The 17,469-nt window shown below is 49.6% G+C and overlaps 1 protein-coding gene across 5 annotated transcripts in view; it reads left to right on the top strand.

Annotated features, from left to right (window-relative positions):
• Window positions 1-17,469, top strand: part of CUX1 (cut like homeobox 1) — a 337,155-nt gene that overhangs the window by 169,446 nt on the left and 150,240 nt on the right. For all 5 annotated transcript variants that reach the window (XR_008311776.1, XM_053274795.1, XM_053274790.1 and 2 more), the window contains exon 5: window positions 16,100-16,237. Coding sequence is in view for 4 of the 5 variants with exons in the window: in XM_053274795.1 (XP_053130770.1) it covers window positions 16,100-16,237 (138 nt within the window). In the remaining variant the exon portion in view is untranslated. The remainder of the gene's footprint in view (window positions 1-16,099; window positions 16,238-17,469) is intronic.

Genomic DNA, 17,469 nt, shown 5'->3' with positions numbered 1-17,469 from the left:
TTATACCTTTTGTGTTTAGACTTGGATCCCAGGCCAAGATTTCTCATTATGCAAATATTCCAAAATCTGGAACACTTCTGGTCCCAAGTAGTCCGGATAAGGGATACTCTACCTGTAAATCGGTATGCAGAGACTTTGCATACATCCTTTGCACACCCCACCAACAACTTTGATATTTGATGGAGCCTTGTCAATTCAGACCTCATCCCTGGACATTTCCTGATTAGCACTCTGCTTGCTCAGTGGTTGTTTGTTGTTGTTGTTGTTGTTTTGGGGGGGGGGGTTAGTGGGTTTCTTAAAAGGACATTGATATTCCATTGATCCAGAAGGCATCTTCAGTTCTCTTTCTAGTTTCTATTCTATCTAAACTGTTTGTCTTCGAACTTCCCAGTTGCATTCATTGTGTGTTAGCTGTTGCTGTCTGCAGTATTATATGTCTAGTAGGTGGCATTCCAGGGTCCACTGCGATCCATAGAAGATCCAGTGTCCATAAAAGATGACTCCCTTAAAAAATAAGGTTAAATATGGATTGTAGCTTTATTTACCCGAAAGTTAGAGGACTTTCGTCTTGGATTCAGGTGAATATGGTGGTACTGCGTGACTCTCTGCCTTGGTAGTGGTGGAACGTCCTCTCCTGGCATAGAGAGTTCTGTGCCTGAGCTCAGCTACCGGCACCTCTAGTTCAAGACCTCAAGGGAGGAGAGCTGGTCTGGTGGTAGCAAGCATGAGTTGTCCCCTTTGCTAAGCAGGTTCTACCTGGGACTATATTTGAATGGGAGACTACATGTGTGAGCACTGGAAGATATTCCCCTCAGGGGATGGAGCCGCTCTGGGAAGAGCATCTGCCTGCTTGCATGTAGGAGGTTCAAGGTTCCCTCCCTGGCAGCATCTCCAAGATAGGGCTGAGAGAGATTCCTGCCTACAACCTTGGAGAAGCCGCTGCCAGTCTGGGTAGACAATACTGAGCTGGATGGACCAGTGGTCTGACTCAGTATATGGCAGCTTCCTATGTTCCTAAGACCTCTGATGACTTTCTGGCACACATCGCATGAACGCTCTCTGGTTGGGTTGTACCCAGAAATGAGGCCCGTCTCTGACATGGAGTCTGCCCTTGACTTGCCCTCTGCTGCAGCTGACTCTCTGCTTCTGTTTTAGCTCTGCCGATTTGCTTGCACTTTTGGTTCCAATTCATTTCATGCCACTGCCGCCCCCCCCGCCCCTTTTCATGTATTTAGGCTTTTCTGTTCTGCCAAAGCCATTGATACCCACGGGGACAAAGCACCCCAGAGACATGGTCTCATTGGAACATAGGAAGCTGCCATATACTGAGTCAGACCCTTGGTCCATCTAGCTCGGTATTATCTACCCAGACTGGCAGCAGCATCTCCAAGGTTTCAGGCAGGAGTCTCTCCCAACTCTGTCTGGAAATGCTGCCAGGTAGGGAACCTTGAACCTTCTACATGCTCTATCTGGAGATCCTGCCAGGAAGGTGCTCTTCCCAGAGCGGGCCCCATCCCCTAAAGGGACTCTCTTGCAATGCTCACATACAGTCTCCCATTCAAATTCAAACTGGGTGCAGACCCTGCTTAGCAAAGGGGACAATTGACGCTTGCTACCACAAGACCAGCTCTCCTCCATTGGGTGTTCAGCGTTATAATTGTGCCTCACACCTTTGCTTCGTAAAGGAGACGCATCCTCCTCTGTTCAGTTGTGATGTATAAATAGGGCACCCGTTTTAATATTGCCTGCATAATTTATCTCTGCTCGAAGCACCAGCATTCCTATAAGTCCTGAATAAAGGATTCCACTTAAATTCAAGGTTTCTTCTCTCCCCCCACCCCCCTCTGCAGAGTTAGTACTAACGATGGCTCCAAGAAGCTGCCAGTTTCAAACTGCATTTCTAACTATAAATGGCTTACTAATTTAAAGAGGAGCAGAGTCGCCTTTTGAAAGCTTTCGCTGTATTGATAGAGACCCCTAGCCAAAGTATGTGGAGAGAGAGAGAGAGAGATGCCTAAGGACCCTGCTGGACCAGGAGAGGAGAGCTGGTCTTGTGGTAGCAAGCATGACTTGTCCCCATAGCTAAGCAGGGGTCTGCCCTGGTTGCATATGAATGGGAGACTTGATGTGTGAGCACTGCAAGATATTCCCCTCAGGGGATGAAGCTGCTCTGGGAAGAGCAGAAGGTCCCAAGTTCCCTTCCTGGCAGCATCTCCAAGACAGGCTTGCGAGAGATTCCTGCCTGCAACCTTGGAGAAGTCGCTGCCAGTCTGTGCAGACAATACTGAGCTAGATAGACCAATGGTCGGACTCAGTATATGGCAGCTTCGTATGTTCCTTTGTTCCTATGACCAGGCCCAAAGGTCCAGCATCCTGTTTCCCAGAGTCACCACCAAGATGCCACGGGGAAACCCACAAGCAGGGCACAAGGGCAATAATCATCTTGCACAGGACCGTAGGAAGCTGCCTTACACGGAGTACAGATCTAACTCAGTGTTGTCTACACCAGGGATTCTCACTGTTGGGTCCCCAGATCTTATTGGACATCAGCTCCCATAATCCCCAGCCCCTGTGGCCTTTGGTTGGGGATTAGGGGAGTTGAAGTCCAATAACATCTGGGGACCCAACGTTGAGAATCCCTGGTCTGCTCTGACTGGCAGCCGCTCTTCAAGGCCTCTCCCCAACACTGCCTGGAGATGCTGTCAGGGAGTCAACCAGGGAACGTCTGCCTGCAGCCATGCAGGTGCTCTTCCACTGAGCTGCAGCCCCATCCTCGAAGGGGAATTGATACCTTCCGGTGCTTGCATGTAGTCACTCATCCAAAAGCAAACCAGGGCAGATGCTGCTTAGCAAAGAGGGCAATTCGTGCTTGCTTCTGCAAGACTAGCTCTTCTCGCGCCATTGTCCCCCCCCCAACAGCCGCCAGTGTTCAGCTGTACTGCTCCTGAACATGGAGGTTCTGCATAGGAGTCACGACAGGAAGCCAGCAATTAATCCAGCTCCATGAAATTGTCTAATCCCCCTTTTAAGCAGCCAATTCCGCATGTTAATTACACCTACAAAGAAGTGCTTTCCTTTGTCACTTGTGAATCTAGTGCCCATTGGTTTCATTGGAGATCGAAGGCCCAGTAACTGAAAGATTAATTGGGTAATCCACCAAGATTCACGGAGAACCCACCCCCACCCCCGCAGTTTCTCTCTCATGGTTGGGCTGACCCTGTGGGTATGTTTGGATCCTCGTCTCCGTCCCTAACAGATGAGAGAGAAATTTCAAGCAAGCAGTTACTTTCTCTCTGTTCCTTCCCACCATCCGTCTGGCTTACAGCTTCTCTTCTCTGTCGTTGATGTCCAGTCGAGGGCACGGCAGCGTACCATCGCCCCAGCGTGCCGTAACTTGGAATACACAACAAAGACATGAATAAGAGATTACCATGAAGGCACTCAACTTCTCTTAAAACATGAAGCCAGCATGTTAAAGGAGGCGTAGTAAGCCGCTCTTGAGTGGACTCCTAGAAGGGTGTGTTTGGCTCGGGTTTAGGTGCTCTTTCAAAGCGGGGCCTGTATGTGCTGCTTAGGAAATGGCGAGATCCGGGGGCATTGTCTTTAAAAAGATATTGGGGACTTCTCTTCTCTCGCTCACTTATCCACATCCTGCAGAAATGAGGAGGCAAGGCACAGCTTCTCACAAGGAAGCTCTCCAGGCAATGTGGGTTTATTAATTTTCTGGGGAATAATGAATTAATTAATTACACCGGAAGGCGTTTGAATATTAAGCAGCCGCAGATGTAATTTATTCTGTGTTTAGCCTGTGATGCATTTGCCTCTGCGGAAGGATACGCGGGGCGGGGGTGGCAGCAGCGGCAGCCCGCGGTTCTCCTGGTACGCCAAACGCTTGGCGGTTCTCTTGGTGGGCACCCTGCAAGGGAGAGGGGCTTGGCCAGGGTCACCCAAGAGCTTGAAGCCAGGCAGCTTACGCCGGTGGCCAGCACCGAGGCTGCTGCCCCACACTGACCCCAAGGTCATGCCCAACTGCCTCCGTTGAGGACGTCCTCCTTGTAGTCCATAAGCCAGGCCCCCCCCACATTTAGGCCCTAAGCACTCTCCCAGGGGATGATGGCTCAGAGTGATTTTGGGCAACGTCTACCCCCCCTGGAGATAGGAAAGAGGTGATCGCCTGTGTGTCATCACCCCTTCCTTCTCCCTACCCCGGAAAGATTAGGGTAAACTTGCCATCATTTCTGCACGGAGCAAAGTGTTAGGGTCACAATGGACATGTTGGTTGTTTACTCTACGCGGAGTCCTCTTTGGAGGGCATTCCTGCCCATTTCCCTTTCCACTCTTCTGACAACATCGATGAAATTTCATAGCCATTCTTGTGTGTTTGGAACTCTTCAAAGCTTTTCAGACCCCATTGCAAACATGGCCACTGGGGGCCCCAACGGTCGGGGCAAGAAAAGCCTGCGGACCCCCGAAAAACCTTGCAGTGTTGTCCACTGCTCCCTCTAACAGGGATTCCGAGATATTGTGGACTACAACTCCCAGAATCCCCAGCCAAAATTCATTGCAGCTGGGGATTCTGGGAGTTGTAGTCAACAGCATCTGGGAATCCCTGTTAGAGGGGACACTGGTGCTGTCCACTGTAATATCCTTCTGGCGTAACCCCAAATTAATGGAGTTTTCCATCTCCAGGGTTATAGACCTTGTCAAAGCACACAGGGAGTCCCCCCCCCCAGCTGGTACTGGCCTCCCCAGTTCACTCATGTACTACTGGGGGGCTCTCTTTGGCCTGCCCTCCCAACTCCCCTGTGAGGTAGGCAAGGCAGAAGGAGGGGGACTTGGCCAGTGTCATGCAAGATCTTGAAGGCAGGGATTTCCCCCTTGAGCCAGCGGTGCATCTGCTGCCCCACGCTGACCCCAAGGATGCTGTCACCCCTAAGAGCTTCCGTTGAGGACTTCCTCCTTGACTCTGGTGTCCTACGCTGGCAGTGAGGGATGGAGGGAGTTGTTTGGGCCTTCCCCTTCTGTGAATGTTGCTCAACACATCCTGGGCCGATGAAAGGGATGCTTCAAGAGCTCCCCTGGCTTGGCGGTGGCGCGGATGCTGTGCAGTGGCCTTTAAAGCAAAGCAGCACATTTTACAAGGACCTGCCGGAGGGCCCTTGCTTCCCCATCTCCTCCTCCTCCTCCTCTCTTGAACACGGAGCACTTTCCCCCCACAAAGACCTGGCTTTGGGCACAGCAGATCCAGCCCCTTGGAAAGGAGCTGGCGCATCGGGAAGGAATTATTTTTAGAGCCGAACCTTCGGAAGCGCATTACCAGCCCTGTAAAATATTAATTGCCTCTGAGGTTCGGCTTCTGTTTCATAACTGGGCTGTCTGACTGTAGAGAGTCTTGCAGGTCTGTTCTGGGGAGGGGAGGGGGGTGGAGGAATCCCTTTTGTCTGGCGTCCTCCATTCCCTCCCCCCACTTCTGCCACCGGAAGATGAATGAGTCCCCGCACGGCAAACTGGATAGCCAGCCTTGTGGCTCTGGAGTGGTGTGCCGTGGTTACAGGGCTGCCAGTCAGATTTGCGCCCGGGAAGCGTAACCGCACCAGGCAGTCGAGGCCCCCAGTTGGGCACGGACTCTGCAGGAGCCTCTTTTTTAGCACAGATGAATATTTTACGCATTCTTCTGAAAGGCAGCTTTGGAGGCAGAAGCCCTGGAATGGATGGCACAGGAGCGCCTCTGGATCTGCATCCCAGCCCTGTCCATCTGCTCTCCCGCTCCTGACTTTCCAGCCCACTCTCCGTTGGCTGGAGGGAGCACTCTAGACCTCGGGGTGCAGAGCAGTGTCACCTCCAACAGGGATTGCCAGATGTTGTTGACTACAATTCCCAGCCCAAGGCCATTGCAGCTGGAGATACTGGGAGTTGTAGTGAACAGCAGCTGCGAATCCCTGTTGGAGGGAACAGTGGTGCAGAGTGGTTGGTGCTCTGCAGGCCTTTCTGAAACCAGGAGGACAGGGGTTCTCAAATGTGGGATCCCCAGACATTGCTGGACTACAGCTCCCATCATTCCCTGCCAAAGGGAAGTGTCCCGCGACATCTGGGGGCTGCCATTTGCGGATCCCAGCAATAGGGCACAGCCACCTACTGGGCCCTGGGTTTGCTATTGGAATAATCTTGTGGCTAGCCTACTCTCAAGGTGAGCAGCGCGAGAGCCAGGTTGTGGGCGGGAGCTCAGGCGGTCAGCATAGGCCAAGGCTGCTCAACTTCAGTCCTCCTGCAGATTTTGGACCATGACTCCCATAATCCTTGGCTATTGGCCACTGTGGCTGGGGATGATGGGAGTTGTAGTCTTAAAAAAGCTAAGGGAGGGGCTAAGTTGAGCAGGGCTGGCATAGACAATCCTGAGCTATAGATGGACTGAGAGGCTGGTTGGGCAGAAGGCATAACTCATGTAAAGCTTCTGGTCCCTTATGTGAGCAGCAGAAGAGCTCCCAGGGTCTTCTCCTCCTGCTGACGACAACCCTGCGGGCCTCTTCCCCACCTCCCTCGCCTTCTGCCTCTGGGGAACCGCCTTCAGGAGTGCTGCCCCATCTCCTATTGGATATTTCCACCCAACACTGCAAGGAGGGCCCTGAATCCTCCAGCTCAGGGGAAGACCGCTGAAGTGCCAGGGTGGAACTACAACTCCCATCATCCCCAGCCACAGTTGTGGAGGATGATGGGAGCTGTAGTTGAGCATCAGCTGGAGAGCCAAGATTGCCTTCCCCACCACCTCCTGCCTCCCTCACCCTTTCACCCTTCTGTACTGCTTCTTGGGAATCTATTGCTTTTGTATGCACCACCTCTGTCTCTCTCTCTCTCTTTGAAGTAGTGCTGGCAGTCTGTAAACTGTGGACTAGAGGCCTGGATCTGGACTTGGCTTCCCAGTTCTATCGCTATATTTCTGAACCTGCAAATGAGAGATTTCTCAGTGCATAGACTAGGCTTGCTGCTTGATCCTCAAGCTAGGTTTGGTGGGAGGTTCCCCCCTCTTTCTGGATTGTTTTTCTTTAAATAAAAACAACAACATTCCAGGCAGAGGTGATTTTATATCCAGGTCTTTCCTCCCCTCCCCTTTGGAGGATGACATGGGTGGTCCCGGCACACTCCCCATCTTAGAGGGATTTTCATCGTTTTTGCTCATCAGAATGCTAATTGCTGTATGACTAATTATGCCCTGAATTCCAGTTGATTTTCTTAATGAGACAGCTGGGTTAATTATGTAATCATCTGATTACATTAGCCCAGAGTGCTCCAGCGCCAAGGAATCCAGGCGGGCTCATGATGTCATGGTGGGAGCAAAGCTCACAAGGGGGGCATGGAGAAGTTCACCTGCCGGTGGCGGGCAGGACGGACAGGGCCAACCTTGATGTGCAGTGACGGGCGTTTCTCGTGGGTGGAGAGCGTTTTTCAGATAACTGGTTTGTTGATGAGTCTGGGCTCGCCTCCCCTTCTTGGGAGCAGGGGCTGCGTTGAGTGGAAGACGGGGCTTCCCAAACGGTTGAGGCTTAGGAGACATTGGGAGCCCTCCCCCACCCATTTAAAATTGGTAGGAACACAGGAAACTGCCGTATACCGAGTCAGACCGTTGGCCCGTCAAGCTCAGGATTGTCTCAGCTCTGACTGGCAGCGGCTTCTCCGAGATTTCAGGCGGGAGTTTCCCCCAGGCCTCCAGTTTACCTGGAGATGCTGCCAGGGATTGAACATGGGACCTTACCTGCATGCAACACGGATGCTCCTCCACTGAGCTCTGGCCGCATCCCATAAAGCAGGGCCCGAGAACTCTGGCCTTCTGTCTGCCATCATCCCCAGCCACAGTGGCTAATGGTCAGGTATGATGGGAGTTGTAGTCCAGCCTCCGCAGGAAGGCCGAAGTTGTGCAGGCCTGCCCAAAGGGGGATCACTTTCAGCACATCGGTGCTCATAGGTTTACTCACTGTTTAAATGATTATAATAAATAGTTGGTGGTGGATGAGATATAGCTCAGTGGTAGAGCACCTGCTTTGCAGGCCAAAGGTCCAGGTTCAGTCCTGGTAGCATCTAGAGTTAGGGCTGGGAAAGACCATCTCTGAAACCTGGGGAGCTGCTGCCAGTCAGAGTAGAGCAATGGTCAGACTCAGGTAGAAAGCAGCTATTCCCTTCTTGCGGTTTCCAATTAATGTGAGTCCTGAGATGAAGTCACTCTTTGCTCCCACCCCAATGTCTAGTTGAGATCTTGTCTCTATTCACATGCCTGGTAGCAGGGAAAGTGTCAGGGTTCTCAATGTTCTCCTCTGGAGCATCTTTTCAGTGGCATCTACTGTACTCCTTCAAAGGGCATTCATGACTCATACACAGCCTGTTTGGTCGGCTCACACTTCCGGGCTTGAAGAGGAACTCCACTGTGGCTCTGGGTTCAGGGGTCCTGGCATGGCCTAGTCTTCAGAGAGCCACGGGTGCAGGGAAGGGTCCTAGCTCCTCAGTCGGGCATCTGCTCAGCACGCAGAAGGTCCCAGGGTCAGCTCCTAGTTTGAGGCTCTCAGGGAGCCAGGCTGTAAAGGACCTCCCTCTGTTCGAGACCTGCAGAGCTGTCGAAATAGGCTGAAGTCGCTCAGTGGCAGAGCATCTGCTTTGCACGCAGAAGTCCCAGCTCCAGTCCCTGGGACTGGGAAAGATCCCTGAGCTCTGAAGAGCCGCTGCCAGTTAAAGCAGACCGTACTGAGCTGGGTGAACCAGTGGTCTGACTCAGTGGACAGCAGCTTCCTAGGGGATGGAGCTGCAGCTTGGTGGCGCTTGCATTGTCTCCTTGCATGCAGGAGGCCCCAGGTTCGACCCTCGGCAGCATCTCCAGATAGGGCTGGGAAAGGGCGGAGATCTTGGAGAGCCGTTGCCAGTCAGAGTAGACAGTGCCTCACTAGTGGTCTGCTTTTGTCCATGGAGATGGGCCCATAGTGCATGCTTTGGATGCAGACAGCCCAAGTTGGATAAATGTATCAGATCTAGCGCAAGACACCTTTTATACGTTTACAAGACAGCACTTGAAACAGAAATCCTTGGAAGCTGTTGTGAGTACCAGAATGCGTCCTTTTGAAGTCTGAAAGTCAGCGATCCCTGGGCTGGCCTGTAGCTGCGTCATGCCCTGGTCGTTATTGCTGCGATGGGGGCAATTCATTTTCTCTAATAGAAGCCATAAAAATTAAAGTGGAGAAGTCTGTTTCGGCATGGCCTCTTTAACATATCCCCAAACAGTCTCCAAAGGCTGTGGACATTTTAATCATTCATCTTGGCTTAAGCAAAGTTTGGAGTTTAATGCATGGAAACAGTTTTAACATTCTGTTCATACTTTATTCTGCAACTGTTTTTGCTCCAGTGACATTAACCTTTAATAGAGCTAAATTAAATATACATATCCTGATGAATAATTATGAGATTGCCAACATTTTCATTTACAATATAATACTTTCCTGGGACTTGGGAATTTATTGACTAAAGGTTTAGTCATTATTCATTTTATAATGTAGATGGCGGCACAGGAGGGGGGGCTTTTAATATAAATTCTTGACTAATTTCTATTTTAGTCGAGGAAAGCCTGGTTGATTTGCATTTCTTGTGGGTCCTTCGAAATGAATGCCCCAAATAATGTGAGTAAAAAAGAAAGAGGCTGCACAGGACATGATGATGATGATAATAATAATACAAAGAAACAAACATCTGCCACACAATACACCAGATATAACTGTAGTCGAGAAGAAAGAAAAACAAGTGAAAATAATCAACATAGCAATACCAGGGGATAGCAGAATAGAAGAAAAAGAAATAGAAAAAATCACCAAATACAAAGATCTACAAATTGAAATTGAAAGGCTGTGGCAGAAAAAGACCCAAATAATACCAGTGGTAATTGGTGCACTGGGTGCAGTACCAAAAGACCTTGAAGAGCACCTCATCACCATCGGGGCCACAGAAATCACCATCGGGCAATTACAAAAAGCAGCTCTACTGGGAACACCCTATATTCTGCGACGCTATCTATAACAATAACAGCAACAACATTGACAATAAAATTCAGTCATCCCAGGTCCTTGGGAAGGACTTGATGTCTGGATAAAACAAACCAGTCAATAACAGTTCTCTGACTGTGTAAACAACAATATAATAATAATAATAATAATAGTTGTTATTGTTATTCAAGGGGAATTAGAGAAGTCCTGGAAATAATAAAGCAGCAAATAACAGCAGTGTCAAAGAAGATTAGCAGGTATGAAGCCAGAATCACACAACACAGGCAGAATCTCCAATTCCAGTCCAATCAGAGACGTTTCTACCAAAGCATAGAAGGAGAAACTGCAAGAAACGTAGAAACACCAAATAAAGAAGAAACAGTGCAATTCTGGAGGAAATTATGGGACAATCCAATAGATTATAATAAAAAAGCAGGCTGGATGAAAGAGGTCAAAAAATGTAACCAACAAATGCAAGATCTAATAATAACACCAGAATTAATAAGTGAAAGAGCAAAGAAAATAAAAAATTGGACTGCGCCAGGCGACGATGAACTGCATGGCTTCTGGCTTAAACAACTAACAAGCCTTCATAAACAACTATCAAAACAGTTCAATCACATTATGAAAGGGGGTGATATTGAACAATGGCTAACAACTGGGAAAACTCATCTCATTATGAAAGACCCAGCAAAAGGTGCAGTTCCAAGTAATTATAGACCGATAACCTGCCTGCCAACCATGTTCAAATTATTAACTGGAATAATAGCAGATGAAGTCATGCAACACTTATTAACTAACAAACAGCTTCCAGTTGAACAGAAAGGAAATTGCCCGAACACCAGAGGCACAAAAGACCAGCTGCTGATTGACAAAATGATTTTAGAAAACTGCAAGAGAAGAAAAACCAATCTAAGTGTTGCATGGATTGACTACAAGAAAGCCTTTGATTCATTCCCTCACACATGGATACTAAAATGTTTAGAAACAACTGGTGTCAGCAAAAACATTCAGATATTTATTTAAAAAGTAATGAGTATGTGGAGTACACACTTAACAATCAATGGCGAGGCACTTGGACAGGTTAGCATTAGAAGAGGCATTTTCCAAGGGGACTCACTATCCCTTCTGTTGTTTGTAATCGCCATGACCCCACTTTAACAAATACTAAACAAAACAAGCCTCAGATACCAAACATCTAAAACATCCAGTAAAATCAACCATCTGCTGTACATGGACGATCTGAAGTTGTATGGAAAGTCCCAGTCAGAAATCGAATCACTGCTAAACACTGTCCGTATATTCAGTAGCGATATAGCAATGGAGTTTGGACTAGACAAGTGTGCTGTATTAATAATGAACAGAGGGAAAATAAGAAAAACAGAAGGAATAGAACTGCCCAATGGAAGCAAGATCAAGAACCTGGAAGAGAAAGAACCTTACAAATACTTGGGCATTCTCCAGGCTGATAACATCGCACACACTGAGTTAAAAGAAAAATTGGAAGTGAATACATCAGGAGAGTCAGAAAAATCCTCAAGTCCAAACTCAGTGGCGGGAACATCATACAAGCCATAAACACCTGGGCTATACCTGTTATCAGATACACTGCAGGGATAATAGACTGGACCCAGGCAGAGCTAGAGACGCTAGATCGTAAGACCAGGAAAATCATGACCATCAATCATGCTCTGCACCCCCGCAGTGATGTAGATAGGCTATACCTCCCTCGCAGCTCAGGTGGAAGAGGAATGCTGCAAGTCCATCAAACAGTAGAGGAGGAGAAAAGAGGCCTTGAAGAATATATAAGGGACAGTGAAGAAGATGCACTTCAAATGGTCAAGAATGCGAAACTATTTAACACCAATGAAACAAAACAGGCCTACAAGAAAGAACAAGTCAAGAACCGAGCAGAAAAATGGAGAAATAAGCCCCTGTATGGTCAATATTTACACAATATAAGTGGAAAATCAAACATCACCAAGACCTGGTAGTGGCTTAAGAATGGCAACTTGAAGAAAGAAACAGAGGGTTTAATACTGGCTGCACAAGAACAGGCACTAAGAACATATGCAATAAGAGCAAAAGTAGAAAAATCCACAACAAACAGCAAGTGCTGCCTTTGTAAAGAAGCAGATGAAACAGTGGACCACCTGATCAGCTGTTGTAAGAAGATCGCACAGACTGACTACAAACAAAGGCATGACAAGGTATCAGGGATGATACAATGGAACATCTGCAAAAAATACAAGCTACCTGTAGCCAAACACTGGTGGGACTATCAAATTGAAAAATTTGAAGAAAATGAAGATGTAAAAATATTATGGGACTTCCAACTACAAACAGACAAACATCTGCTGCACAATACACCAGATATAACTGTAGTCGAGAAGAAAGAAAAACAAGTGAAAATAATCGACATAGCAATACCAGGGGATAGCAGAATAGAAGAAAAAGAAATAGAAAAAATCACCAAATACAAAGATCTACAAATTGAAATTGAAAGGCTGTGGCAGAAAAAGACCCAAATAATCCCAGTGGTAATTGGTGCCCTGGGTGCAGTCCCAAAAGAGCTTGAAGAGCACCTCAACACCATAGGGGCCACAGAAATCACCATCAGCCAATTACAAAAAGCAGCTTTACTGGGAAGAGCCTATATTCTGCGATGATATCTATAACCATTGCCAATAAAATTCAGCCATCTCAGGTCCTTGGGAAGGACTCGATGTCTGGATAAAACAAACTGGTCAATAACACCTATCTGACTGTGTAAACAAGAAATAATAATAATAATAATTGTGCTCTGGGCAGCTTACAATACTCATGAAAACATGAAATGAAAACATGAGATGTTATGGTTGCTAGGTGATCTAGACCCAGTCACGCTCTGAGCCTACCTCACAAGGTTGTTGTGAGAAAGGGGAGTAAACTGCGGCACCTCTTTGAGCTCCCAGGAGGCAGGGCAGGAGAAACCTGGGATACATTAAAGAGAGCCTGGGATCCATGCCCACAGACTGGCTGTGCGAAGCACTGCACTTAATCCAGGGTGCCCAACTTTGGCCCCTCTGCAGATGTTGGACTAGAACAGCCATGATCCCCGACTCTTCTCCACCGTGGCTGGAGTTGGAGTCTGAACACATCTGGACAACCAAAGCTGTGTAGCTCTGACTTAATCAGATTGTACATAGGAACAGAGGAAGCTGCCTCCTACCGAGTCAGACCCTTGGTCCATCTAGCTCAGGATTGTCTACCCAGACTGGCAGCGGCTTCTCCAGGGTTGCAGGCAGGAATCTCTCTCAGCCCTATCTTGGAGAGGCTGCCAGGGAGGGAACTTGGAACCTTCTGCACGCAAGCAGGCAGGTGCTCTTCCAAGAGCGGCTCCATTCCCTAAGGGAAACATCTTGCAGTGCCCACATGTCATCTCCCCTTCAAATGCAAACCAGGGCAGACCCTGCTTAGCTAAGGGGGCAATCCATGCTTGCGCCCACAGGACCAGCTCTCTGTGGTGTACTGTAAGGACTTTGGCTCCCTTGGGTTGCCCCTTCACCTGGATGTGTCCACTGCTCCTCAGGTGAAAATGACCATTTCAAAACACCTCCGGTGAGATGAATATTTAAACAGTGCTAATGATGAAAAAGAGAGGCCTTAAAAACCACAAATGAGAAAGCGGTGTAGTTATAAACTATGCATGGGCCACGAGGAGGGGTTGGGGGAGAAGAGTTTCCCTGATCCTCCTCCTCTCCCCGGCCGGGCCAGGCGGAGGTGTGAAGGCAGGCAGGCCTCTGCCAGCGAAGTTACACAGAGCAGTACACCCAGCTGTCCTCCTGGCAACATAAGCCAGGACTGCTCTTCTGTAAACTCCGGCGCTGGCCTGGCACATTGCAAAGCACCCCGGCTTGCGCTTAATGCATTAAGAGCGGGTACAATGGGCTGATTATGCCTTCCCGGCCGCCCAGGGTGGTCTGTCAAATTAATGATTGTGGTGGCTGCAAATTATGCGCGCTCCCTAAATATGTACCGTTGTTGATCTTCCGAGATTGGTGTGTTTAACATTCCTCGGCGGGAGACTAAATCTCTGCAGCCGCTGCACAAGTGATGCTGGCGCCCACCACCGCTGGCAGGGAGGCGGCCCTCCCGGGTTGTCCTCCTCTGGCTGGCAAGCTGGCCGGGGCTGCCTGTCTCCCGCCCACCCAGACCCCTTTCCGGATTGGTCTTGTCCGCCTGTGCATGGCAGGTGCACTCTGGTCCCTGCTACCCAGGAGGTTTTGTAGCTCCGTACTACTCTGACTGGCAGGGTTTCGGGCAGGATTTTTTCTCGGCCCTACCTGGAGATGCTGCCAGGGTTTGAACCTGGGATCTTTTGCGAGGAGAGCTGGTCTTGTGGTTTCAAGCATGATTTGCCTCTTTAGCTAAGCAGGGTCTGCCCTGGTTGCACATGAAAGGGAGACTAAAAGTTTGAGTAATGCAAGATATCCCCTGAGGGGATGGAGCCACTCTGGGAAGAGCAGAAGGTTCCAGATTCCCTCCCTGGCAGCATCTCCAAGATAGGGCTGAGAGAGATTCCTGCCTGCAACCTTGGAGGAGCCGCTGTCTATCTGGGTGGACAATACTGAGCTGGATAGACCAATGGTCTGACTCAGTATATGGCAGCTTTCTATGTTCCTGTGTATGTTCCTATGTGGGTGTGCACTTGAGAGAGCCTCACAGACACACATGCCTCTGGGAATTAATGGTGCTGATCTGGGGACTGGGTTGCTGTGTCCTCTTCTTTGCCCCTGGCAGAGGGGCAAAGCCAGCTTGATGGCCACCCAGGCCCACAGCCAGCCTAAAGGATGGGGGTCGAGGGAGGGGTAGTGAGGCGAAGTTTTCTCACCTTGGTTGCTCTCCATCAGTTACAGTAAAGACTTTAGGGGAGTGAGAAAAGGGGGGGATAGTCCCACCACCCCCAGCCCTGGCCCCATGGGTATCCCAGATGTGAGACAGCCCTTGAAAGGAGGTGGGAAAGCCGGTGGTGTGCTTTGTCTGTGAGCCACACAGCCTTGCCCTGTGTCCATTGCATTGGGTTCTCCCGTTCTTTGCTTGTTGGGTGCATTTCTGCTCTGCTTTTCAACCACGGCTGGCTCCCAAAGCAGCTTGCGATTGAAATGCATGCGGAAGAGCAAGCGTCATGCGTGGTGGTATGTTGGTTCTTTTTGCCCCTAACAGTCACGGATCCCTAACGTCGTCCAGATGCTTTCCTCGGGAGTGTATCTGTGTGTGTGCGGGCTGTGGGAACTGCAGGGGCTGGCTGCGGGTTGAGATGCCAACCCAAGAAAGCAGCCCCCTGGTCCATACACGGGGCAAGAAACCGAGATTGGCAGTGAGGGCGGAGTGAATAGCTTCCAGGTTGAGCTGGGAAGTCTCCTGGATGGGAATGGAGACCGGGACACGTGTGGGTGTGTGGTGGCTTCCCTTTGGCCAGCTGCAGTGTCTGGCCATTGGATGCAGGGCCTGGCTTGGCCTGGGGGAGTGTGCCTGGTCCTTGCCAAGGCCCAGATGCCGTGAGCCAGTAGAGACATTGTGGCATTCTTAGGTTGCCCTCCCTCTGCCTGTGAGAAGAGTCAGCACACGCTTGTCACCAGGGAGCTGAACTGCGGACACATGAGCTCTCAAGTCCAGTTGGGGCTCGCCAGCAGTAAGAGGGATCCCCAAAGGTTGACAACTATAATCTCCCCAGCCAAAGGCCATTGCAGCTACAGATTATGGGAGTTGGAGGTCAGCCACGCCTGGGTATCTCTGTGGCAGGGAGCATTGCTGAACAGTATCATTTCTTTTAAGCTCTCCCATTCAGTTCTGGGTCCAAATTAGTTCTCCTGCTAATTTGGCAAAGAGGCGCCTTTTAACATGGTGATTCTCTTGTATTTAGCAGGGGGAGAGTAACTGGCCCTCTCCACCCCCAGCACAGCACCTCTACAGTGACGGTTGCTGGTGTCTGTCTTACGTTTCCTTTTAGATTGTGAGCCCTTTGGGGATAGGGACCCATCTTATTTATTTATTCCAAGGCAAATGGAATTCGTGATCAATTCTGTTCTTGCCCTTGTCTCCTTCAGATCCCGTTCCAGCTCTCGATTTGGGGCAGCAGCTCCAGCTAAAAGTCCAGCACATGCACGATATTGAAACAGAGAACCAGAAGCTTAGGGAAACACTTGAAGAATACAACAAAGAATTTGCAGAAGTGAAAAATCAAGGTAAGCCGAATTGCAGGAGGCAATGTACTTCTTTCCTCTGTGTAAGCGCTAATAGGTCCACCTTCATTTCAGGAAACATTAAGAGGAGGAGATATACAATGGTTCTTGGTGACGGGGAAGGGCATTCCTGACAAGCTAGAACCCAATTTCCCGTCACTCTCTAGTGTGGCCAGAGAGTGGATCCCAAGGGGCGGGGCTATGTGGGGGAGAAGGGAGGAGCTACATAGATAGGAGCAGGCTGGATTCTCAGTGGCTGAGGCCACTGAGATTACCTGGGACAGGTTAGCTTCACCTGCTCACCCACCCACCCCAAGGGGCATCCCCTAGGCATACTCCTTTTGGTTTATCCCATAAAAGGGAATGGTAGTAATTGGGGCTGTTGCTATGGGCAAAATCTGCTCTCTGTCTTGGTCTTCGCAGAGGGGGATCCCACAGGAGGATACAGTGTGTCTCCCTCTGCAGATCACACACCAGTTCCCCTTGGAACAGGGGTTCCCAGCAGTGTTCCCTCTAAGGCGTGCACACCTGCGTATGCTCACAATTTTTAGGATGTCTGCTCAGTTGAGTTTAGATCCTGCTCAGGTTGAATCAGGAAAGCCCCACTCTGAATGCAGGTGCGCGTGCACTGCCTTGATCCTGCCGCCCAGAACAAAACTCACTCCACACCCAGATGGAAGAAATTAGAGAGAACACTGTTGCCCAGATGTTGTTGACTACAACTCCCAGCTTCCTTGGAGGAAGATGGCCATTTGCAGCTGGGAGTTGTAGTCAGCAACATCTGGGAATCCCTGTTTCAGGTAACACTGGTCCCCATAGATTGTAGCAGTTCCCCTTCCTCACGCAACTCCACCTTTTCCACGAAAGGCATTTTGTGGGCATTTAATCCTGATGGTCTTCTCAGCCGGCAGCTTTTAGTAGCCATGAAAAAGTAGCACCTCATCTGCCTGGATTGTGTCCGTTGTTTTCAGCGGCTTCTGCTCGACTCAGCCTGTTTAGCTTCCAGCCATTTTCCAGTCCTCCAGTGTGTGGATGGATCCATACGAGGCTTCCTTATCCTCAGACCTGTGGTCCACCTAGCAGAGATATTATCTATTCTGACCTGCCACAGCTCTCCAGGATTTCTGGCAAAGAGAGGCTTTTCACAGCGCTGCTCCCTGAGATCCTTTTTAAGTGGCAGTTCTGGGGGTCGGACCCGCAACCTTCTTCATGCAAAGCAGGGCCCCCAATGCTGA

The sequence above is a fragment of the Hemicordylus capensis genome, chromosome 12 (genome assembly GCF_027244095.1).
Source record: "Hemicordylus capensis ecotype Gifberg chromosome 12, rHemCap1.1.pri, whole genome shotgun sequence".
Lineage (NCBI taxonomy): Eukaryota > Metazoa > Chordata > Lepidosauria > Squamata > Cordylidae > Hemicordylus > Hemicordylus capensis.
The sequence above is the reverse complement of the archived record's forward strand: the minus strand, read 5'-3'. Positions and strand labels throughout refer to the sequence as shown.